General features: G+C 39.8%; 1 protein-coding gene across 1 annotated transcript; it reads left to right on the forward strand.

The window, feature by feature from the left end:
- Positions 1-8,088: 8,088 nt before the first annotated feature.
- Positions 8,089-16,625, forward strand: LOC117450551 (mast cell tryptase-like). The gene is made up of 6 exons (XM_034088378.2): positions 8,089-8,366; positions 9,943-9,963; positions 11,203-11,365; positions 12,648-12,916; positions 14,698-14,837; positions 15,014-16,625. The coding sequence occupies exons 1-6, from the start codon at positions 8,324-8,326 to the stop codon at positions 15,302-15,304; spliced, it is 927 nt and encodes a 308-aa protein (XP_033944269.1). The 5' UTR covers positions 8,089-8,323; the 3' UTR covers positions 15,305-16,625.
- The last annotated feature ends 9,332 nt before the right edge of the window (positions 16,626-25,957 follow it).

Below are 25,957 nucleotides of genomic sequence, written 5' to 3' on the forward strand. Positions count from 1 at the left end.
AAAATGTACATTGTAAAGTTTACACTCCCCCTTTTTTACACATTCTCTCATGTGTAAACAAAAACCTGTATGGGAAGAAAACCTTCAGGTCATAATGGATTATAAGACAATACCAAACATTTTTCCCAGTAAACACTTGAGAGTGTTTCTCTCCATCATTCAGTCCTAAAAGAAACAGAATTCCAAATTTCATAGTTTGAGTTTCACATTCTTCAAACCGCCACCTCCTGTGGGAGTGAAACATCATGAAGCAGATTAGATACGGTTTCCCCTTTTGTGCAATGTTAGGAAACCCCTCATTTCACACATTATTATCACACAAAAATAATGTGTTAGTCCAAAACATGCTTGATTAGTCATCGTTTTAAATCATGCAGTTGCACTGATCAGGTGCAGACATACACACACTCACACTCACACTGTCAGGTTGTAAAGTCAGGTTTGGTCAGGTTCACCGCAGAGTCAGTCATTGACAGTGCCTTCCCAAGTTACCCTGTCGGTCAGTTGGTCTCAGTCTTTTTGGCCATGTGTTGTGCTCTGCAGAGACTTTGATGTTCCAGCACAGGCCAGCATCCTCCGTCTATACAAATCTGTATATATGGAGCGCCATCATTTATTAATTCACAATTACAACTATAATGTTCAAGATATCTCCAACCCCTCCTTGCTGTTTCCCACATTCCCTGAAAAGTGTCTAGCCAAAAAAATGTCACTTCCTTATTGTACTATTACTATTACTGCAATTCATTTACACCTAATTAGTATTAAAATGACTAATAGATCTATTTCAGAAACATGTGTTACATCACTATCTTGTGTCAAAACATTACTAGGATCTGTAAAGATCTGCTATTTATTCCATAACTCATTCTATCAATTTATCTTCAATTCTGGTGCACTTAAAGAACAATGTTACCCTCTTTCACAGTGCGTGGAACTCTGGGTGTCTGACCATGAAACCAGTACCTCAAATTGAAATACTATATTTTGTTTAGAACCAGCTTTCCCTTCAACATGACCTATATAAATAAATATTTATCTGATCTTATAGAGCTGTTACTAAAACTCTCCCTTTGAACTGATCAATACTGTAACAAATTAAAACACTACCAAATTCACACACGAATAAAAAATCCAGTGCATACTTCCTTCATGCCCCCCCCCTTTTTTTTATCAGTGTGTATTAGACTGATTTTTCACTTCCCTTTAATAGTTCCCCTCTTTTCCGCTATTTTTTTTTACCAATTGACTAATTTATGGTCCATACATCTTCTTATCTTCACTTATTTATCAAGTCAATTCAAGTTCTTTACAATACATTAGTAGATACCTTGTGGAGTCTTCACAATAACTAATCCCCTCTAGGATATGAAATCCATTCATCTTCAAGCAGATACTATGTCCTTATTTATGTTTTGTTCACGATAACAATGGTATAACAACCACATGTCATCCATTCTGGTCCACCTAAAAATCAATGTTAAACTCTTTAGCAGTGTGTGGAACCCTGGATGTCCGAACATGCAACCATTCCTCCCTCCTTTATCAAGGATTTAAAAACAGAAGTCATTTCATATTTCCTATGGTAATAACTATGCTACAATGGTGAAATCAATTATTTAGATTGGAATACTATATCTGGCTTGGCACCAGCTCTCCCTTTAACATTATCCATACAGATAAAGATTTGTCTTATAGAGTGGTTCCTAAAACTATCCCACTACTTTATTCACACGTGAATAAAAATGTCAAAGAATATTTTGTTAACCTGATGAAAAGATTGAAGAATATGGTTGTATTCTGAACCCTCAGTGTGTTCTCATTTTACTCTAATAGTTTACTGCTATTTTTAATTTAATAAATCTTTCTGCCTTTACGTATTTATGCTTTAAATGTGCGTTTTGTGAATAAGTGTGTTTATGTGCAAACTCACTCATTCCCGTTTTCCTTTTCTCCTCCTCTGGTTTTCTCAAGCCGTGACCCCGGCCTCCTCACTTCTAATCGACCATGCCAACTCCTCTGATTCTGTGTTCTCTTCAGTCCATCAGCTGTAACTTCATCCGCTGTCAGCCATTGGCCCAGTTACATCTGCATGCGCCCTCATGCCAATGTTCTTGCACTGCTTTACATTTTATCCCCTCCTTTACAGTCTCTCTGCTGTTTTTATGGAGGGCAGATTCTGCTCTCATCTCCCACACTTTGCTCTTGTGCTCAGCTTGGAACTTCATGGTCCTGTCTGAGGGACTGATGAGCGTAGATCTCTGCCCGTCAGCATGCTGTTTGGTTCTGGATGCCACAGGTGGAGATAGTTCTGGCTGCAGTCTTGTTGTTGTCGTTTCAGCTCTGGTTCTCTGTCTGTTCGATGGAGAAGGAGGAGTTTCCTGTTGGGTTAGGTCTTTTGTCTGCTTGGAGGGTCGGGATCATAGCCTTTTCTAACTCAGAGGGGGAGTCCAGGTCTCGGGACGCATTACCTATAAAAAATCTAGCACACTGAGGTTAAATAAATCCAACCCTTTCCACTCTGACTCTTTGTAATCATACTATCTGTCTTAATTGTTAAATGCCATCTAAACAACCTAATTGATGTCTACAAATGATATTACAAAAACTCACTCTAAAAATTGTTTCATCCATTGCTACATATTTACCCAACATAACTCTTTCAGGAAACCATTTTCTCCTATACATTGAAAAACGTACATGTTTCCAGCATCACATATTCCACACACCACGAAAGAACATCCACATATTTTCTCCAATATTTTTTCTATAGCAAGATTATCATGTGTGACATAATAATCAGATGTCTTGTTTGCTAACCAAGAATATTAAACTTTAAAATGTCTTTTGGCCAGTTGAAGTCCTGCTTACTTCATCCTTAAACTCTTCTTTAATTTGAAACCAAAAAAGGTCTTCCTTCTCCACCATGATCCTATCTCTATATCAAAGTCCAGACAAACTGATGATTTATCTTTATAAACCATGAGGAATGACTCATAAAACACTATTCTCCCTTACTTCAGTTCTAAATCAAATGAGCCAGACAGGAAACCCCTTTTAACCACTTGAAATTGTTTATCTAAGTTGTGTTGCAAGCAGGTTAGATCTGTAATGAATTAAAATCAATATTTAAAGACGCAATATAAGTTAAATATATTGTTAAGGTAATTACTGTTTTATTGTGAAGGCATCTCTGGCGAACAGCGGCCTTTGGCTTTTATTTTGAAAGGCCGCTCCGAAACAGCGAGGCCGATTCCTAGAAACACGGCAATTGACAATCGTTCTAATGCATTAACTATAGTCGTGAAAGAGGCAAGGAGGGGGAAGGCGTGTGGAAGCAAGCAATGAACTGAAAATGCCACCAATCCTCTGTTTTAACGTGATGGCGCACATTGAAAACCTAAACGCCCTGTCATAACTGACAAGCGTTCAAAAACCTTTCTGCTTATCCCTTAGGCCACTACTTTTTGTTTTATTCATAACCTAAAAATACAATTGTGATGAATAGCTTGCTTTTGTATCATTACATTTACCAACATAAAACAAGGTCTGTACTAATCAACAATGACAACCCACAGACAGCTCATTTAGTTAAATATACGCAATATATTGACTTCGCTTTTATTTATCTGACTTAATTAACGTGCTTCCCCCCTTTCAGCCACTAGATGGCAGCAGCAGAGCACAAATGAGCTTCACTCTTCTGACTCAATGTCTGATATCCATAGACAATGCTCATACAGGTTATTTAGGTAAAAATCACACAGATTTATTCCCCGTACATTTTGTCCGGCTTGATAACGTGCTTCATATGTCGTCACGCAGGACTCTCTGCCTACCTTGCGATCAACGTTATGTTTACGTCAGCCTTTCAAATTAATTTTTACAGACAAGGGAAACGGGAGCCGGTCTCGTCACAATGTAGGTGACGTTAGCGCTCTCTCCCAAGGATTTAACAGATAAAAGTCCGCTGACACTTTCGCTTATTTGGTCTTGGACTCTTATTTTACCCCCAGTTATAAACGGCGGACCGATCTGGAATATCGATCATCCAGGTTCCGCCGTGTGAGACTCACACTCACATCCCACGAACTGCACCGCTCCTACGCCACTTCAGGACTAAACTACCTGAAGATCCACGCTAAACTGCTCTAATTTCTCGTTACGCAGGACTCTCTATACCTGGCGATCAACGTTCACGTGTTATATATAAGTTTCCTAACATGGTAAAAATATGCATTGTATACTCCATTCAAACTTCAAAAACACTCTGAAACGCCTACAGACAATCCCACAGGGCCCTGCTATTGTCCGAGGCGTCTAAAAGTGCTTGTTCCCGACCCAGTGTGGTCCTCTGAATCCTTCCACAGCTCATGTTTATTCAGCGTCGAGTCACCATTTGTTAGGAGATATAAATGTTAATTAGGCCGCATTTCCAAATCTCCTCGCGTCCCTACAAGCCGTTATCTTACAGGAAGGAAACCCAGAATCGTTTAACAGTAATCCACTTTAATGGTAATATACAATGCAATACAATCAAATACATTACCATACACAACCATATCGTATCATATGTGTAAATGTCAGGAGTTTGGCCTACTCCTGGCTCCTGCCCACAGGCCGCCAGACCTCCTGTCCCAGCGACTGGTGAAGAGAGAGAGAGAACAGCAAGCCGGCTAGGCTTTCATACCAAAATGATACAGGAGGGGGTGGAGTTTAAGGACAACTGGTCCAATCATCTCAAACAAACACCTCTGCCCCTCACTGTCTCCTATTTCTGCAGCCTCTGCAGCCTCCACACATCCCCCCATCCCATTCCAGAGACCACCGTGGGGTCTTGTTCCAGCTCCCCCACAGCAATAAAACCCTTCACAGTTTGCTTACTCAAATCATTTTCAAGCTTCTTCACAGTTTGCATGAATACATACAAATATTTCCCTACAGCAGTCGCTCCATCTTGCTCAGCAGGTTGGACACATCCAGGTTGTTAAACGTAACCGGCGGCAGCTCATCCAGGTAGTGGGAGACAAAACGGGGGATGTTTTCACCGCATTCATTTAGTACTTTTAGACAGCTTTTGATATTGTTTGCATCCTTATGGTTGCCTTTAAAGGTCACACACCGCTGCTTGGTTTCAGGACAGAGTTCAAACAACGTCTTTTTAGAAGTCTCGATCCATTCGGATTCAAAGGTGTTAGAGGCTACAAGGACTATCTCGTCCTGGGTCATAGTTTTAATTTTAACCGCCAGGAAGTTGAGTAACTCATCCTCTACAATAACTAGGCCGTCAACAGTCTTGTATATTGTAGGTTTTAATCGAGGCCAGTGGTTTGAATCAGGAGCTACCGAGCCACGACACACACCATCAGCCATCTTGGTTCCCTCACACTTGGTGAAAGCAGATGTTTAAATGCTAAATTGTTTTAATGAGCATTTTGTGTCTTGTGGCTCTCTGTTTGGCTGTGTGGCTCCTGTGAACGCTCCAATCCTTGACTCTGAACAATGTGGTCTGGAAAACCCTTTCAGTTTTACTCCTTTAACTATTGGTATTGTTCATGAAGCATGATCTAAGTTAGATCCTAGGAAACCGGCTGGCCCGGACAACGTAGAACCTTTCTTTTTAAAGATAGCTGCAGATTTTATTGCTCCACCTCTTACTTCTCTTTTTAACCTCTCCCTCAGCACGAACACAATTCCAAAAGTATGGAAGTCTGCTTATGTCTTGCCTTTACTGAAAGGAGGGGAGGCAACTATTTTAAATAACTATAGGCCAATCTCTAAATTGTCAGTTCTGGCTAAGGTTCTTGAACGCTTAGTGAGTGAACAAGTAAAGGAGTTTTTATGTATAAATGATATCCTGTCTAAACATCAGTCAGGATTCAGAAAGAAACACAGCACCACCACTGCCACAATGAAAGTGGTAAATGACATTACTAGTATTACTACACTGCGCATGCTCAGAGTATTTTCCTATTTAAGAGAGGCTTCTCAATACTCAAATTTCCCCTCCTCGACTCCTCGGTCCTCCGGTAGTGACCCGGAAATGAATTTCAGCGCGCCATTTTGAAGGACGTCTCATTTCTCTAAATGCACACCGAGGACCGAGGATCGAGCGTCGAGGAGGCTCTCTGGAGGAGCTATAACCGAGGATACACTGATGGTTCCTCCACGGCTCCTCCGCGGATGCATTTCCGGGAACGGTGGAGGCGTGACGCACGGCCGGACTTATCTCAGCCAATGACAGCTCTGCATGCATCCCCTGGATATTATTTTAGAAACTGCTCTCATCGCAACGCGATGTTTACAGTGAGAACAGCTGTGAGGCCCTGCAGAAAGCAGAGCAGTGTGTAAAATAAATATCACTCAGTATAACAGACCTACTCTCTTTATTTGCTTTAGTTTAGTAGATATATACAAACAAAGAGTCGATATTTTTCTAAAACCATTTAGTGCTTCACATAATAAAATACACAACGGCTGTAGCCTGATTATGCTTTAGGAGCTGTAGGTGTGTGTGGTACAGTGTGTGTGTGTGTGTGTGTGTGTGTGTGTGTGTGTGTGTGTGTGTGTGTGTGTGTGTGTGTGTGTGTGTGTGTGTGTGTGTGTGTGTGTGTGTGGTACAGTGTGTAGGTGTGTCCTGTACAGTGTGTAGGTGTGTGTGTGGTACAGTGTGTGCGCAGATGCGGCGGACAGACAGGTCTTAGTTGGTTTGGTGTCCTCTGCTTACTTTTAATACTTGCAAATACAACTTTTGGCCCGTAATTTCAATTCCCCATTTCAGCGACCAGAGAGAGGGGGGGGATATATCCAGTCTCTGATTGTGTTACGTTATTATGAGAGTGCTCTCATACTTTAAATTGCATATATTTATATAAATATATTTGTGTGTGTGTGTCCGCATCTGTAGCCTGTTATTGTCTCATTATACCGCACTCTCAATGAATTCAAGGTAAATATGTGGGGGAACAATGTTCAGCTGATCTAACAGAGATTATAAAATATGACAAAACACTCGACAGCTGATGCAGCTGTTGCCACGTAATAATGAACGGACGTCGCTTTAATATGACCGCTCAGAGGAGAGGAGTTCTCATTTCTTTAAACGTCTGCTGCTTCCCCTCCTCTCTCCTCGGTTCCCCTCCTCGGTCCTCCGCTCGCATCTCCTGTGGGCGGGACTAAGTCTCGAGGAGGGGAGTCGAGGAGGGGAGTCGAGGAGGGGAAATTTGAGTATTGAGAAGCCTCTAAGGTGTGTGGCAAAAAATAATGACCATAGGGGCAAAGTGCTGCCATCCCCACCATACGTCATCTCACATAATTCAGAGCTGATTGGCTGTAAGTACGTGTGCCGCGAAAAGTGTGGTGTGTGAAGAGGAGGAGAGAGAGCTGCAGTGAGGCGTCCTAAAACCAGGAAGTAAGCTGCGCATGGCTTCCCTCGACCTAAAAGCAACGAGATTTCTCCATAGGATTTTAGAAAACAGCTCAAAATAAGATCTGTGGGAAACGTAGGTGTTAGATAAATGTACGTTTTGTTCAGCCGGATAATATCCACATGTCTACCCTACTTTATCATTTTCGAATAAAAAATCTATTGATTAGATTAGATTTATGATAGACTTTTGAAACTACAAGAAGATAAGGAGGACTTTTACAAAAAAGTAATAGAGATTTTTGTCCAGAAGGATAGGCAAATGGACTTAATCTTCAAGTCAAGGTAAGACTGCAATTGTATTGAAAATGGGATCTTACTAAGAGAAAACAATTCAATATTTAAATGATAAATTACATTTTTTGGGTATCCTTCTGTTGAACTGTCTGTTTAAAGTAATTGAAGCATCAGACAAAAAAAGCTTTTGAAAATAATATTATATTTTGATTTAATATATTTGTAAACCTGAAGAGTCAGTGCCAGTGCCTCACCAGCCATGAACCTCTCTGCAGAAGCTTATATTTAGACATCTGAGTTTGTTGTGCCCCACCACCTTTGTACATATAGAAACGCCACTGGAAGTACCCAATACAAACGAAACGACACACTCGCACGCACGCGCGCGCACACACACACACACGCGCGCGCACACACACACACGCGCGCGCGCGCGCGCACACACACACACACACACACACACACACACACACACACACACACACACACACACACACACACACACACACACACACACACACACACACACACACACACACACACACACACACACACACACACACACACACACACACGCTTCCTCATTACAACACCGGCAGGTTGCTCCTTCCTGCTCCAGCCTCTTCACCTCCTGCAGACGCAGTAAGGAACATACACATCATGGAGGTGGTGGTTTTTGCTGTCGTGCTGCTGGTTTTTACAGGTGAGTGCTCCTAAATAGTGTCTAAAAGTACAATAACTGTGTTATTTCTTATTATTTCTTTTGGAGAATGACAAATAAAAGGTCCCAGGAGGATTTTGTCTAGTCAAAATGTCAAGAATAAAGTCAATTGTTCAATGTTAGTGCCAGGTGTAAATAAGAGGAGAATTACTTTTTTGTACTTTGAGAATAAAGTGAACAACGTCAGGAATACAATTGAGATTTTAAGTATAAATTGGAAATGTTAAGAATAAACTTGAAATGAAGCGATTAAAATCAAACTTTCAGTATCAGTACTAGATATTAAAAAAAAGTTTTATTTTAGATTTAATATAATGGAAAAGTTGAATATAAGAAGTAACATTTGACATAAGTCCCGGGCATAACAAAATAATTCAAAGGCAGTTTGACATTAAGAAAAAGAGTTGAAATTCTGTTAATAAATGTCGAACTTTGTAGAAAGAAATGTAACTTCTCTTGTTAGCTCATATACTAAAAGATGAATATTTTACTGAACATTTTACCAGAAAAAGCAAAAAAAACCTCCTCTATCCTCTTAATTCAGCCTTGCCCTAACGCTTCCGAATGTAAGAGACAATCAAGGTGTTTTTTGTTTTTTTCGTGATGAAAATAACAAAAAGGCAATGTCACATTGCTCGTATCTACTAAGATGCATGCTTAGTGACAGGGTATGACAGAAACGTCCTTATCAGCAGTCAAAGTTTCACTCAACATGAAAATCCAGACAAGCCTCTTTCCCTCCCCGTGTTTTCAATCACCCTTCTTTGACTAACAAATTAATCTTCGTCAGTTTTATTCACCTCATGACACCTTTGTTATCTGTACATCACTTTGTTTTTACAACCTGCTGCATGTGTTTTTGTTTATCAGTAAGCCTGTTGTTCCCTTCATGCCGCACATGCCAGCCTCTCCCTGTCATGGTTTTGGATTTGTTATTTTAATTTTCCACCTTTTTATTATTTTGAAATGTTTTCCTCCTTGTGTCTTGTCTGGTCCTGCTTCCTGTGTTTGCCTCCTGTCTTTAGTTTCCCTCCTGTGTGTGATTGTGTTCACCTGTTGCCCTTGTGTTTCTCCTCCCCTGCCCAGCTGTGCCTTGTCCTGTGATTACCCTTCTGTGTATTTAGTATTGTCTTGTCCTGTGCTCCATTTCTGTTCGTCCTCGTTTCATGTCCCTGCTACCTTGTCTCTTCATGTCCTTGTTCCCTGCCTCGTCTATGTCTCCTGCCTGTTCCCGTCTGTCGTGCTCCCCGGTTTTGGTTTTGTTAATTAGTTTCTTGTTTTTCATGTCTTCGGCTTTTTTATAATAAAGCTCGCTTTTTGTTAGCAAACCTTTTTGTATATTTTCCCTGCACTTGGGTCCTATTTTCCCCACCCTGACACTCCCACTCATGATGCAAAGTCACAAGACACTGATAGACCTGCTGGTTTGGTTTCCTCTAACAATGTGCTTCTAAGAAATGTAATTAACACAGTTACTAACAAATGATATCACTATGCAAACTAAACAACCCTACAGCTTCCCATGAGTAACCAAGCAATGTTGTTGTCCCTCCCACAGGATGCAATGCACAGTCAGATGGTGAGTAATGCTCTTATACCTTTTTTAATCCTTATTTATTAATTTATTTGAAAGGATTCATTATTATTATTATAATCATTATTAGAGCTTTAATTGTTCCCTCATTGCTTGCAGTCTCTTTATAATTTACAAACATTAACTCATTCATTTACATAGTTACCCCCCTTGGTTTGCATATTGTAATAACAAACATATTTCAATCTTTTTATTATTAGTAATTTTTCTTTACTTATTTATGTATTCTTTTTTGTGTCTTATGAACAAAAGGAGGTTAAAGGTGCTCAAGACGTGCATTTTTTTAAACTTTTGAACTGTTTAATGTCCTAATATTAGAAATAATAAAAAAAACGAAACTACGCTTAATAAAAGGTAAAAACGACACTTATTAAAGATGTTAAAATGACTGCTAAATAAATAACAATGATAATAAATAATGATGATTTAAATAATAGTAATAATTATACTTAATTACTAATAATAACATAACAATCAAGAACCTGGCAAAAATAGATAACAGATCAGCTAGCAAAGCAAGTATTAAAAGATTGCACAAGTGCCACTGAAAAACATTAAAGGTCCCATATTATACTATATTTGAACAATATATTATGGGGTCATATCTATCTAATTTTGTCTCATCTGATTTGAATGAAAACTTTATTACAGACTCAGGGTCCAAATAAAAGACAAGACATTACATAGATAAATTACATACACAGCATAAAACTAATTCATAGTTTAAGAATAATTTAAATCAGTGTCCTACAAAGAGACAACTATACCAATGTCTCCACAGCTGCGATTGGTAGCGTGTAGTACTATACCTTATGTTCGATAAGGCCAAGAGGATTTCATTACCAGAGTCATTAAGCCGGCAAATACATTTCTACATAAGATTTCTTAAAACAGCTTGATTTGATTTCACATGTATATAGGTAATTAATTCCTGCATTTAACTTTATCCACGTGTTACATGCAACAATTCATTTCTTTATGTTTTCATGTCTTAAGTATAATATATAGTATTTTTGGAGGAACCTGGGACTTCACTTTCATTACAAACAACACATCTTTTGAAAGCTAAGCTAATCACCGGACTCTATTCCCTATCCATGTGAGCATCTCAGTCTAAACAACAGGATTTCACAAAATGCCAAACTGGCCTGAGCGCACTGAATAATGTCGTGATATTTATTGAAGAAACGTTTCTCTGAACCCTGATGCACTGTGTCCCTGCAGTCTGTGGCATCGCACCGCTCAACACTAAGATTGTGGGGGGGGAGGCTGCTCCTGCAGGCACGTGGCCCTGGCAGGTCAGCCTGCACAGTAACTTCAGACATTTCTGTGGAGGCTCTCTGATCAACAACCAGTGGGTGCTGACTGCAGCTCACTGCTTCACCAGGTGAGACACCACTCTGCACCTCACCTGTCCAAACCATAGGTCCAAACACAGTCTGCACCTCACCTGTCCAAACCATAGGTCCAAACACAGTCTGCTAACACAACAAAAAGAGTGTGTACTGAGGGTTCGGCAGGGAACATTCAAATCAGCATGCTCTTCTTTATGTAAAATATAATGTGAAAATGTCCAAAGAGCTGGGTAAATAGATGTCATGGATCCAGAGTAACTGCTTCTCCTTAAAACAATGTTAATGATAATGTTGAGGATTGTGAGGGGGCCGTTTTGGCTCATTCCTCACTATTTTCAAAAAGCAAATGGGTGGTGGAAAAAATAACGTAGTCTAAAATACTCCAAGTAAAAGTCCTGAGTTAGACATATTTTGCTCATTTTCAGGTTCATATTTGTATTTTGTGCCATGTTCTGAAACCAGAGCCCAGTCTGCTCTGATTGGTTAGCTGGCCGGCTCTGATGTGATTAGTCAACTGCTTAGAGATGTCCCACCACTTGGCACGTACAATGTGTTGGAGCGCCAGCCAATGGAACCCGAGTAAACAAACGAGTCTAAAAAGTATCAAATCTAAAAGTAATTCTTATGCTGAATGGATCTTTTAAAAGTTTTGTATTTTTATAGTTTTAATATTTAGTTTTAATAACTAACAAATACATAACGTTTTTTTTGTTTTAATCCTTCAATGCAGAGAAAAGTTTTGATTCTATGTGTACTACTCAGTAAATGTATAGTACATAGTGGCAGAAACTTGTAATACTCAGGCAGAGTACAGTACTTGAGAAAATGTTCTTAGTTACATTTCTCCATTGGAAACAGTCAATGGATAAAACAATGAGAAGCATGGGCGGTTCTGGGGGGGGTTGTATTTGGCTTTTCCCAGCTGTTTTGGTCTCTTTTTAATAATTGTGTATCTCTTTGTGTCTCTTGTCATTTCCCCTTGTATTAGTGTGTGTCATTGTCTTGCTTTGGTCGTTTTGTGTGTGCTTGTTTTGCCCTGTTGTGTAGATATTTTGAGTCTATTATCTTTTAATTACCTTTTTTGTGTCTCTTTCTAATTATTTTGTGTCTTCTTGTTGTCTCTTGTGTCAGTTTGTAATGGTTGTCATCTTTCTTTTTTCATTTATTCTCTTTGTCATCGCATTTTGTCTCTTTGTAGTCATTTTCTGTATCTTCTTCGGCATTTTAGGCCCCTGTTCATAATGCATAATCCATTTGATCTGACCTGAGTGCTTCCTTTGCATCTGTATTAAACATGTTGTCTCTGTTTCTCAGCTCCAGCACTTTCGGTTTTATCGTGTATGTCGGAAGGGACACCCAACAACTCTCCAACCCAAACGAGGTGTCCCGGAGACTGTCACAGGTAATCAGACACCCGGGCTATGATTCAAACACAAAGGATAACGACATCGCCTTGTTGAAGCTGTCCACACCTGTGACCTTCACAAACTACATCAAACCCGTGTGCCTGGCCAAAGACGGCAGCACGTACGCTGCCGGGACGACCTGCTGGGTCACCGGCTGGGGAACCATCCAGAGTGACGGTGAGAAATAATTTTATTAAAAAAAATACTATACAAATAGGGAGTAACGGATAACATGGTACAGGATTACGTAATCAGGATACATAAACGGTAACTATATTTCCCTACAGTTACATAAAAAAACAAGTAATCAGATGACTGGTAAATGTTTTTTGAAATGGGGATTACTAGCAGGATTACAATGTTATAAATCTTGTATAAGTAAGAATGATATATTATACGAACTATCTGAATTTTCTTTTTGCATTTCATTTAGGCTTATTTAATTTTTTTCATTAAATGGACACATGATTTATTAAACAAAAATACTGTTTGCATTTAATAAATGTGTTCAACTAAAAACATTTATAAACTTTACTATTCTTTAACCTAGCCTAAGAAAATAAGAGGATATTGATATTTACTTGCAACCCTCCAACCCTGTATACAAACCAGAAATACTCATCAAAATGTGAAACCATGTGCCAGGATAGTAATAATATTAATAATTTATTAGCAGCTTTCTGATGATTCAGGAGTTTAATGAACTCAGTAAACTGTTTATAATAAATGTGAAATTGACTTCTGCCTAACTGCACCTATTTTAGCCTCTTCAGGCCACACCCCCAACCAGTGATGTCACAACAGGTGTTTTCCACCAGGGACACTGAAATAGCAGACACTCCCTCTGGTGACATTCCCAAAGAACTGAGTCATCCTGCAAAAGCCCTGCTACTTGTATTATCGTCCTTCATCAGACGCACGTCTTTGTGTGCGGGTGAATGTCAATGATCTGGCCAAACTGGAATGATCTACGTACGTCGTGCTTGTTGTTGGTTTCGCTAAAGGCCTGAGGGAGTGCATTTATGCCCACAAAGTTATTTGGACCAGCAGTTCTGTAACAAACTGACTTAAACTGGTCTGTCTGGTCAGACTTGTGTTGGCATTGTTGCTTAGAAAAAAGTGTCAAAGAAGAAGAACTGTGTAAAGTCCGATATTAACCCTTACTTATCAGGGTTAATGCTCATCAATTCATTTTCTAAGTAATCTAGGTCATTGTTAACACCTTAACAAATCGATAAAAACGTTTTTACTATGAACCAAATTGTCACTATCGTCCTCCATTTTTCTGTGATATGACGTTAACTTGGCAAATCCTTTAATTTAAAAAAATGCTGCTTATCTTCTGGTGGTAGTTCTGAATGTTCACACACTCCCTAGAGGAGAACCATTTAAATGGACCTATACGGCAATGCTGATTTGAGCTGTCCCAAGGCCAAACATATCAAGACTCTTTAGCCTTTTTCCCCGAATGGTTAAAGGTAACATGTCCCAACACATACTATGTCATATGCCGTATTCATAAAATACCAGGATGTACAACTGCATAATATGGTTACATTTTACAGTAAGGCTGGCCATTCATGAGTCATGACCCACAGCCCTTTGCACAGCATATGATCAAGATGGTCAAATCCGCAGTATTTCCCAATAGCATGCACACGTGAAACAGTACGTGCTTTTTAAAAAAAGGTGGCTGCGATTCTTATTAGAAGTTAAAAAGAGAGTATTACATTTGGAAAGCGACTATAGTTTTTGTGTTTTTAAAACTCTAAATCATTTTTTAACTGCTTACTGTAATTTATATCAAACAATCAGGAGAAAATAGTTTTGATTTTTTGGGACTTTTTTTAGCAGAGTATAATCAATGCTCTTTGTGTGAGCAGGACAGAGAACTACATTGTATGTTTATGGTAATAATGAAGGACCATACTTAATACTATTTATTTGTTTTTCTTCAGTTTCACTCCCGTCCCCTCAGAGCCTGCAGGAGGTGAGCGTCCCCATCGTGTCCAACACGCAGTGTAGCGCCTCCTATGATCCCATCACAAGCAACATGATGTGTGCCGGTCTGGATGAGGGAGGAAAGGACTCCTGCCAGGTGAGTCCGCTGAACTGTCCTGTGTTTGGTGTGCTTTGCAAAAGTAAGAGGGATCAAAGCTGGGCTATAGGCTCAAGTACAAGTCCCTCAGAGTTGTACTTCAGTATATTTCTTGAAAGTAAATACTTAATATCTTAGTCTGCTGCTGTTCTAACCCACATGTCTGGCCTCTACAGGGGGACTCAGGCGGCCCCTTTGTGAGCAAAAGCGGCTCCAGGTGGGTCCAGGCCGGAGTGGTGAGCTTTGGAAGAGGCTGTGCTCTGCCCAACTTCCCAGGAGTGTACACCCGAGTGTCGCAGTACGAGTCCTGGATCAACACTCAGATCAACAGTCCAGACGACAGCACCCAGCCGGGCTTCGTCACCGTCACAGCGGACGGGTCGTCCTCCGGAAGCACTCGTCTGGCTCCTCTCTCTCTGCTGCTTTCCTGCCTACCCGTCCTCTTCTCTCTCTTTGTGCTCTCATAGGACGTCTAGAGGTCATTAAGCGTCATGAATCGCTGCTTCTCATTCTTTAAAACAACCAAAATAATCTGCATATAAAGTGAAATATTTTAATTTCAAGGAATTTCCCTGAACAATTTATGGAAGTCCTCAGAAGCAAGGGAGAATTTCCTTTCTGGTGATCCAAAGTCTGATGTGTTTTAAACTTTTAATGTTTGTTTTTTAAGGCCATCTTGGGAAAAAGGTTTGCTTGGTAAAGAAAATTCCCCCCAAAAATGTTCAACTATATAAAATAGATAAAAAAGATAGTTTTAAAAAGGTGTTTGTTGTTATAATGGGTTACTATTTTCAGCGACAATAGGCTGAGATTGAACATTAGCCAATAATATAATAAGGATTAAAATCATTCATGTATTCTCCCAGGGTAGTTTTAAGACATTTCACCTGGAAGAAAACAAGATTCCTTTTAATTAAATTAAAACAATACACACTTAGACACATTCTCCTGACAAAAAAGTCCCCTGCTTAACTTTGTTCACCTGATACACAGATATGAAAAAGTGACATTCCAGAAAGTTGGTCATGTTAAATTCTATTCTCTCTTAAATCATAATTACAGGAGAGAAGACATTGTAGATCCTAAAAAATGGAACAACAGATTTGTTTTCCTCACTTGCATCTCAGGGCAAGACTGACACTCGGTTTTTTTTAAAAACATAATAACTTTTCTCATTCTGTTCTCAATTAATCAAAGGTATTTTCTTTACAACGAGAGAGATAAGGCAATATCTAAATATACTTTTGGCATATCCTTTCTTTATTCTTCCCTTATGCTATACAACTTGTATGCAGCAGTTTTGCACAAAACATGTAGTTCAGAATAAACATCTGAAATGTTATAACTCAAGGATATGTAGCATAACGTTATGTCTGATGTGGTGTTAGTTTTTGTTGGGGCTGCAAATAACGATTAGTTTCTTTAAAGATTTGAATGCAGATCATCTTTCTTGATCTAAATCGATTTGTTTATAAAATATTTAAAAATTGTGAAGAAAAGAAGATATAACTTTTGCACTGACGGTGAATTGTAGGGTTAACAAACCTCTTTGATACTAAAGACATGTATTTGTGTGATTATACTAACATTAATCTCTTTTAAATTAATTACTGTATCTTATGACACATTTTCTAAAATGTTTTGTACTGAGCAAATGCAACGGTGATTTTATTCAAGCTTTAAATACATGAAGTACATACATTTACAATACATCATTTTAAATGTAGTCAAATGTTTAACTTCATTGAGGTTCCAAATGACACGAATAAATCACAAATTAAATGTGTATGTCTGATTGAATATATTAAATAAAAAATATATTAAAATCTCTAGTAAGATTTTTTTTGATTATGAAGTTTTCTGATCATTCTCTTGGAAAAGGAAAAGCAGCATGTATAAAGTAGCAATAAATGCAGGGACGTGCACAGGTACGGGCTAATGTTGCCAGGGCAGCGGCCCGTTTTCCCTTTTTGGCTGACCTGCCCCTCTGGAGAGAGCGAGGTTTTTGTTTCTGTTGTGGTCGAATCAACATGATAAGCCCACAAATAGTATTGTAGTGTCTCGCTACGGGAAACACACCAGCTTCATTCTTCTTCTCCTACTTCTTTTACTTCTTCTTCCATCTAATTGCCCGCGAAATGTTGAATGAAGAACTCGTTTCAGTATGACCACAAAAGTGTTTTAAACCAGGTAGGCCTACGTTTTTAATATGTATGTTCTGTGTGATTACACATGTTACGTGTTTGGGGCAAAACAATGGACTCCAGTGAACACTATAGAGGTTTCTCAATACTCAAATGTCCCCTCCTCGACTCCTCAGCCATTTCTCAAAGTAGATATCTACAAACAAAGAGTCGATATTTTTCCAAGACCATTAGTGCTTCACATAATAAAATACACAACGGCTGTAGCCTGATTATATGCTTTAGGGTGTGTGTGTGTGTGTGTGTGTGTGTGTGTGTGTGTGTGTGTGTGTGTGTGTGTGTGTGTGTGTGGTGTGGTGGGTGGTGTGTGTGTGTGTGTGTGTGTGTGTGTGTGTGTGTGTGTGTGTGTGTGTGTGTGTGTGTGTGTGTGTGGTACAGTGTGTGTAGGTGTGTGTGGTACAGTGTGTGTGTAGGTGTGTGTGTGGTACAGTGTGTGTGTAGGTGTGTGTGTGGTACAGTGTGTATGTTGTGGGTATGATGTATTATATCAACATGGCTGTAAAATTCACAATCTACATTTTTCATTTAGGGACTGAAAGAAACCTGCCGCCCTAACTCGGATGTTCAATCTGACCATTGATTGACAGTTTTAGAATTAACCTGCTCCATGTCTATAAGATACTGTTTGATGAATGTTGACATGTTTCTAAATATTGATTGAATTATAACGGGATATAACGAGGATGCAGACTCAGTGATCAAGTCCTTAGTCACGTATTACATTCCACTACATGGGTTTCCTAGGAAAGTGAGGTCAGATAATGGCAGCCATTTTAAGAACCATGACCTACGCACCGTAGAACAGTCTCTAGGACTAAGACACAGTTTCGGAGCCGTCTATCACCCCCAATCTCAGGGTAAGGTAGAAAGGATGAACCAGAACATCAAACAGAAACTCAGCAAAGCATGTGAGGAGACAGGCATGAACTGGTTAGACGCCTTGCCTCTGGCCCTTATGTCAATCAGGAGCTCTATTAACCGAGGGATAGGTTTCTCCCCATTTGAGCTGACCCATGGCCATCAGTTCCCGGGCCCAGGAGCCCTGAGCGTAGGAAAGGAAGTAGAGGTCATGAGTTCAAAGCCATATTTCCAGCAACTTGAGGGGTGGGTATCAGACTTCTCCACACAGGTTGCTGACGCCAAAGGGGGACCCGAGAGGCACGAGGTCAACACAGCGGAGTTCGTCTGGCTGAAGGTCATCAGGCCTAAGTGGCTCAACCCCAGGTTCTCCGGCCCCTACAGAGTGACTCAGAGGACATCCCATGCTGTTCGCCTAGAAGGAAAGGGGGACAACTGGTACCACTGGAGCCAGTGTGCGGCGGGGAAACCTCCGGCTAGGACCTTGGACGACATCGGGACGGACGTGGCCCTCGCAGAGGAAGTCGACTCGGAAGCCGCCATCAGAGGACAGGAGGAGGACACCGAGGACATCCCTTCAGCAGACAACTCGGAAGCAGCCATCAGTGGACCGGAGGAGCAGGATCCTGAGGACATCCATTCAGCAGACGGCCCAGATGCTGCCGTCAGCGGGCTGGGGGACATCACGAGGAAGCAGAGGACTCTACTTCTCTCTGATCAGATTAATCAGTTCTACCGTTGAAGGAAAAGCTGCCCCTCCCCCTCCGTACCAAATGCCCTTGTTGGATGATGGGCTGTTCCCAAAGGTTTAAAGTGCTCTAAATCCCAGCTTCTGATGGATTTATATAATGTTGGGCGACGGACACAGTAGAAAAGAATGACAGTGGTTATGTTTCAAATGCCTTGTGTAAGTTGATCTCTTGAGATGAGATCAAAAGGGGGATTATTGATTATATTATTGATTATTTAAGGAACCTGTGTTCCTATAATAGCAGTCTGTATAACAAGAAGCTGGAAATATGAGAAGTGAGACATTTCTATTAGGAGTGGTGGGATGTGAGAGATGGGATGTCCTTGTTTGGCCTCTGGAATGCTGCATGGTGGAATGTGTGTGTGTTCATTGTAGTGGCTATATATATGCTGGACATCCTTGTTTACACACACACACACACACACACACACACACACACACACACACACACACACACACACACACACACACACACACACACACACACACACACACACACACACACACACACACACACACACACACACACACACACACACACACACACACACACACACACACACACACTGTAAGGAGAGGAAGCGAATCAGACAGAGTCACTAGGGTCCCGCCCAGAAGTGAAACTGGCCAATGGAGAACTACCGGCTCACGGTCTAGGGCTCGCCCAGAAGTGGAATCGCCAATAACAAATAGCTGAGGAGGAGGAACCGACACAACTCCTCCCACAGAATTTGTATTTAAGCTGTCCCAATGTTCATACTCAGTGCTGTCTTCTGACTAGCTGTCGTGGTACGTATATCACACGGTAGTAGAATTCAGCCCGGAGCGCTCTGTATTGTACTATTGCAGAGTGCTCTGTATTTCTATTGTTGTCTTTTACCATTAAAGCAGATTATTGTTTAACCCTTTATCTGGTGCTTTGAATTCCTTCTTTGATAAATCTGACCAGCTCATTAAAGGACGCGCGGAGCCGAGGTGGGTTTCAGACCACGCTTTGCTCCTACAATGTGTGTGTGGTACAGTGTGTGTGTGGTGCAGTGTGTGTGTGCAGTGCAGTGCGTAGATGCGGCGGACAGACGGGTCTCAGTTGGTTTGGTGTCCTATGCTTACTTTTAATACTTGTAAATATAACTTTTGGCCCATAATTTAAATTCCCAATTTCAGCGACCAGAATGAATGAATGAAAACTTTATTACAGACTCAGGGTCCAGATAAAAGACAAGGCATTACATATAATAAATTACATACACAGCATAAAAAGAATTCATAGTTTAAGAATAATTTAAATCTGTGTCCTACAAAGAGACAACTATACCAATGTCTCCACAGCTGCGATTGGTAGTGTGTACTAAACCTTATGTTCGATAAGGCCAAGAGGATTTCATTATCAGAGTCATTAAGCCGACAAATACAATACATACGATTTCTTAAAACAGCTTGTAGAGTATTGACTCCTGCAGCCACAAACATTTCACTTGCACTAGACCATCGAGGTCTCTTCAGCAATATTCTCATGGCATCATTATAAGCTACTTGAAGTTTCCGTAAACTTGCTTTTCTGTAGTTTGACCACAAATGTGCCGTTTAGAGCGGTGTGCAATATGCTCCATCTGCACACGCACCAAACCTACGTAGGAGAATGTTTGCTTGTGCATACATCATGTGGCATTGCCTATAAATATCTTCATCATCTGTCATTTGTTCTGTAATAAAGTGTCCAAGATATTTTAACTTATTACAGACACTAAGATTAATATAAGACAATTTAAACAATTTAGACATTTATCCTCTTTGGTTCTAAAGATCATGACAGCACTCTTACTGCGTTGTATTTGATGTCATGTTCCACACCAAACACAGAACAAACAGCAAGAAGCTGCTGAAGACCAGCGCTAGATGGACTCAGCACAACAAGATCATCTGCATACATAATATGGTTCACTAGTCCAGTGGTTCCCAAACGTTGTGTGCCCAAGGCACACCAAAGGACAAGTACAAATCTCAAGGCACACCTATTGTGCAAAATAGCCCTTATAACACGTGTTATCACTCATATCATGTAAAATATCTGTAAATGTGCATAATTATTTACTAATGCCAAATAAAATGTGACAAAGACAACTATATTACTCATGAAATATTTATTAACGAAATATTTCTCATGAAATATTTATTAACGAAATATTTCAGAAATTAATTTGAAACTTTATCAAATTAGGCTTCATCAAAGCAGCAACACACTCATTTAAACCAGACAGGTCACACAATTAAAAATGAGGCAAAGGAAACTCAGCATAAATTCAGCACAGAGAACTGTCAATGCAAGGAAGCTGCATTGTCCATGGTCCTGAACTACAAATTATAAATGTAACATTTCAGCAATCAGCATTGAAACATGTGCTATTGTAAATATTTTTGCCGTCTTACAAATTAGTGAGATACCTGTTGGGGGCACGCAGATTTTTGTAATCCTTGGTGGCACTGAGGAGAGGGCCACTCGCAAGTCCTGTTCAACAGAGAGCCGTGACCTCCTGTTGTTCTTCATGTAAATCAGAGTAGAGAACGCCAACTCCAGAGATGGGGTCGTTACCAAAAAAATGTAATATATTACATATTACTTTAAAAAAAAAAGTAATATATTACACTACTTCATTACTATCTACATAAAGTAACTCGTTACTTTACTCGTTACTTTACTCGTTACTTTACTCGAACATGTACGAACTGCGCATGCGTGAGCGGCAATAACTTTCTTTACCAGCAGGCGGCGGTAGTGTGTATTTGTCATTCAAAACAGGCAACAAGACAGAGAAGAAGAACAGACTACTACGTGATATAAACAAACAACACATAGCGTGTGCGGTAGCTTCACCTTAGCATGTGTTCTTTGCAGGTGTTTGTTGAGGTTTGACGTGGTGTTTACAGCAGTGGATAACAGCTTCTGGCCTGGACACAGTTTGCACCTCACCGTCACATTCCTGTCTATTCTTCGGACGAACTCAAAATAATGGGCATACCTCCACCCCTCGAAAGTTATCGCTGACTCAGCCATGTTTATGCAGCACTGCACGTGGAGATGTGGACGCGCAAGTCGCGCAGATTACGTACATATAAACCTACAAAGTACTGATATAGTAAATTAAAAATTAAATAATTATTTTTGTGTAGTTGTATATTGCAATAATAACGTATGGTTGTCACAAAATCTCACGGCACATCCGGACTTGCCTCACTGTATGGAAGCAAACAAGAGACAGAAGTATTTGAATTTTATTAGACACCGAATTTATAGCATTGAAAATAATTACTTTGAAAATCACGTATCTGAATGTTTTTGCTCAGAATTTACCTATGTGAAATAAAAATGTAAAATTTCAAGTGAAAAAAATTCGAATGTTCAAATTCAGATCCCAAAAATTCAAGTGAAAAAAATTCGGTGTATAAAATTCGATGTCCGAAATTGCGATGCATCATCCGGGCTACTCAAACAGGATAAGCAATCGAGCCCTAATGCAATCAAACCGACTTCTGGCCTATCAGAGCACGGCTTTGTCAGTCATGTGATCACAACAACCCGGGAGAAAAATGACGGAGAACAGCGGGGCTCGCCGCTCGGGTAAGTAGTCAGTTTGTGCTCTTTATTTTACAAGCAGTGAGGGCTCGACAGCATTTGTATCTTACATTAGCTAGCTAAATGAGTGAAGTAGCCTTGTGCCTTGCTGTTAGCAAGCTCCGTAGTTATCATTAATTGAAGTGAATCACAACGTTACTGTGTCCTTTTGTGTGTGTGTGTGTGTGTGTGTGTGTGGGGGGGGGGATCTAACGATCACTTCGATTAGATAAGTCAAGTAGACCATGCTACACTATACGAAATACTCTCTTACAAAAGCCCTGCATTTAAACATGTTACTTTAGTAAAAGTATGCTAGTATAATTAGGTGTCGTTGTTAAAGTATCTAAAGTAGACACAAGTTATACTATTATATTATATCATTTGATTTATTGTTATTACCGATGCAAGAGTTGACTTAACTATTGTAGTTGGAGCTCATTTTGAGCAATGAGATAACTAATTATTACTTTCATATTGGTTTAATGTGCTGACTATTTTCTACATTAATAGATGAAGGTCTGGTTTGTTCAAACTCTCAAAATAGTAGGACATGCTGGCATAATTACCCAGAGTCCGAAGTGACACCTTTACAATGTTAAAGCTGTTAGATAAATGTAGTGACGTAAAAACTAAAGTATTCAAGATAGTGTAGTGGAAAAGAGATAATGTTTTTTTTTTTAAATGTTACTAAAACAAAATCTCTTGTTTTGGACTGACAGTAATGATTCAAGAAATAGGAAATAAATAAATACACATCAGTCTGTGTGCATTTGTTGTGGATGGAACACAACAAATGGTGCTCTTACCTGTGATGCCTCCTCCAAACATTATAACCAGACTGTCTCATTCTAACTATAAGTAAAAGTTCTAGCTACTTGACTTTAGACAAAGAATTCAAAATCAACACAATTTATTGAAAGACCAATCTTTATTTTACGGTGCCTCTCCTTTTTGTTTGTATTATTAAACCCTTTCAATCTAAAAAACTGAGCAACTCAACAGTTAACTTTATATTTCTTATTGTCCAAAGCATCTATTACACTATTTGTTCCCCTCTCATATTCACAGGATGGATGATTAGAGACTTTATGAACGTCCTGTCTGTTGGTTTGGCCGGAGAGGGCTGAGGGTCTTTCTGCGCAGTCTTCCTGCGAGGAGGACTTCTCGCAGGGAAATACCCTGCAGGCCTGAGGGAGGAGGACCAGGCCTGAGGGAGGAGGACCAGACCTGATGGAGGAGGACCTGCACCAGCTGCACCTACAGAACTTAGCCCATGCTGGGCATAGCTGTTACCACCTGCACAGGCCTAGCCTGTCACTTTATTTGACAAAATGTGTTTACTTAATCAATTAACAGATTAACATTTAGTGTAACTTATGTATATTATTTAGTTTTTATTTAAAGAAAATGGTGATGGTTCATGCTTGATCACTTTTAGTTCACATTTCAATAAATTGTATTTGTATTCCTTTTGTCCGTTATTCTTACTGAAAATGTTAGATTACACATTCACATGACTAAAGATTGGCACCATTTATTTATGACGTTGCAAACTCGGCGGTACAAGGCACAAGTATTGTGAAGCTCATAAAGTGAGGAAAATGCATTTGTTTTCATATGCCATATTCATATCACACACGTAAGGGTAAGACACAACCCTATTTAACAAATGCAATGCAATGGATAAGCTTAATTTTGACTAAAGTCACAGATAACGTCATACTGTATCCAATATTTAAACAAATCATTTCCTTGTCACTAAAGCATTGACTACGCTATTCATCGTCCTTAAATGCAGGAATTAAGTTACATGTTCCGTTTTACAGCCACGATAAGGCTGTTTCTCAAGTGTGATGATAATGCAATCAAAAGAGGCATTGGTAATAATATTAAAAACAACAATGTGTGGGTCGTTCGTCGGATAGATGGTTAGCTGCAATAAATAACTCCAGTTCAACAAACCATATTACAATATCTAAGGGAGCGTTATTATCTTGAAATGTGACGTTCATATTTTAAAGATACACACATTTCATTGTGAGGTTGATTTAATATACACTAAGCCTCTCTTCAACAATACGTTGACGTTAGCTAGTCTATTTTATGCTATAGTAGAGCATAGCGAATTTAAATGAACCTTAACAATGCATACAGTAACCTAACTAGCAAACTAACTATCTAACGTACAAGGATGACTTTATTTTAGCAACCTCGCACAGAAGCCTTTTGGTATACAGTAGCATCCCACTTAATGTTTTACACTCTTAGATGCTACGCATAGCATCGCTAGCCAGTGTTGGGAAAGTTCACTTTCTACATGAACTAGTTCAGTTCACAGTTCACACATTTTAAAATGAACTAGTTCAGTTCATAGTTCATAATTCAAAATGTTGAACTAAAGTTCATGGTTTCAAAAATGAACTAATTTATAGTTCATAGTTATTTTTTCAATACGTTGCTGCGAGCTATTATTTGTCTCCTGTACGATGTTAATGGGCCATTTCAGTGTTTACAATATCCTCAGAGGGCCGTACAAGTTATTGACCTCTGCTTAAAAAACTAAAATCACAGCCCATTCATTTCATTCTGTGCAAAGAAAAAGCAACCTCTTAATCCAGATATCTCACCATGACTCGCGTATGCATGCACGTGCACGGTGTGGTATGCATGCACGTGCAGGGTGTGGTATGCATGCACGTGCAGGGTGTGGCGTGACCACCAAAACAGAAAGATATGGACACAAGATGTGTGCAAATGTATTTAGTTTCCTATCCATGTGAACATGATTTAAGTGGGGGGGGGGAACTAACCTCCTCTAGGGGGCTCCCCTGGCAAGATGTGGTGCACTTTGAGAGCAACATTAGGAGATCTATGGACACATCTCTCAACACCCAAATACAACTGTAAGCAGATTTTCTTTTCATTTATGGATATTTGACAAATCACTCCCCTTTCAAACTTTATTCTTCTTTATTAATAACTGTCATATAGTATTTTATACCTGTTTACTTTATTCTCTTGTTTGTTTTATAACTATAATGATCATATAAAGATGTGCCTTTACCTCACTGGTTGTAGACAAAGCTTCTTATATTCGTTAGCATAGCTAGCTAACCAGATGCTAATGATAACAACACAGTTATTGACTGTATGATCAGTGTGACAGATGAGCAGATCGCCACTGGGCTTTCAACTAAAGACACAGACACGCAGAAACTGCGGCATGTGTATGGACTTTCTGAAGTGCTGGAGTGGCGTTCTGGTGCTCTCCGTCAGAACTGCATCCCTGCATCCCTGTCAGTCGAGACATATACCACGTGATGACACGTTAGGCTCGTGTTGTGTTCATGGACCCTGATCTAGGCCGCTTGTTTAATTTTTTTGCGGTCTAGATTTCTTTCATTTTTTTATTTTTTGCTTGTGTTTATAAATTACCTCGAGGGCCGTACCAAATGGTCTCGTGGGCCGTATACGGCCCGGATGCTGGAGGTTCCCCACCCCTGCCGTAGAGTCTCACTCTGAGCGAGTGCTGCTGCAGAGCTCTGCTCTCGGCTTCGTCCATACTAATTCATTCATTCATTCAATGCTCGCCGGTTCCGAGGTTCCACATTGTTTGTTGTGAGGAGTCTGATATATTTAGTATATTTATATTTTAGTGCGACAGCCAGGGGTGACAGGCGCGTACGCGTCACAG

The sequence above is a fragment of the Pseudochaenichthys georgianus genome, chromosome 8 (assembly GCF_902827115.2).
Source record: "Pseudochaenichthys georgianus chromosome 8, fPseGeo1.2, whole genome shotgun sequence".
Lineage (NCBI taxonomy): Eukaryota > Metazoa > Chordata > Actinopteri > Perciformes > Channichthyidae > Pseudochaenichthys > Pseudochaenichthys georgianus.

Excerpts from the sequence above, each read along its gene's own strand:
- LOC117450551 (XM_034088378.2), top strand. The coding sequence starts at position 8,324 with ATGGAGGTGGTGGTTTTTGCTGTCGTGCTGCTGGTTTTTACAG. Across the intron at positions 8,367-9,942 it reads CGTGCTGCTGGTTTTTACAG|GATGCAATGCACAGTCAGAT; the intron begins GTGAGTGCTCCT and ends TCCCTCCCACAG. Across the intron at positions 11,366-12,647 it reads GCAGCTCACTGCTTCACCAG|CTCCAGCACTTTCGGTTTTA; the intron begins GTGAGACACCAC and ends TCTGTTTCTCAG.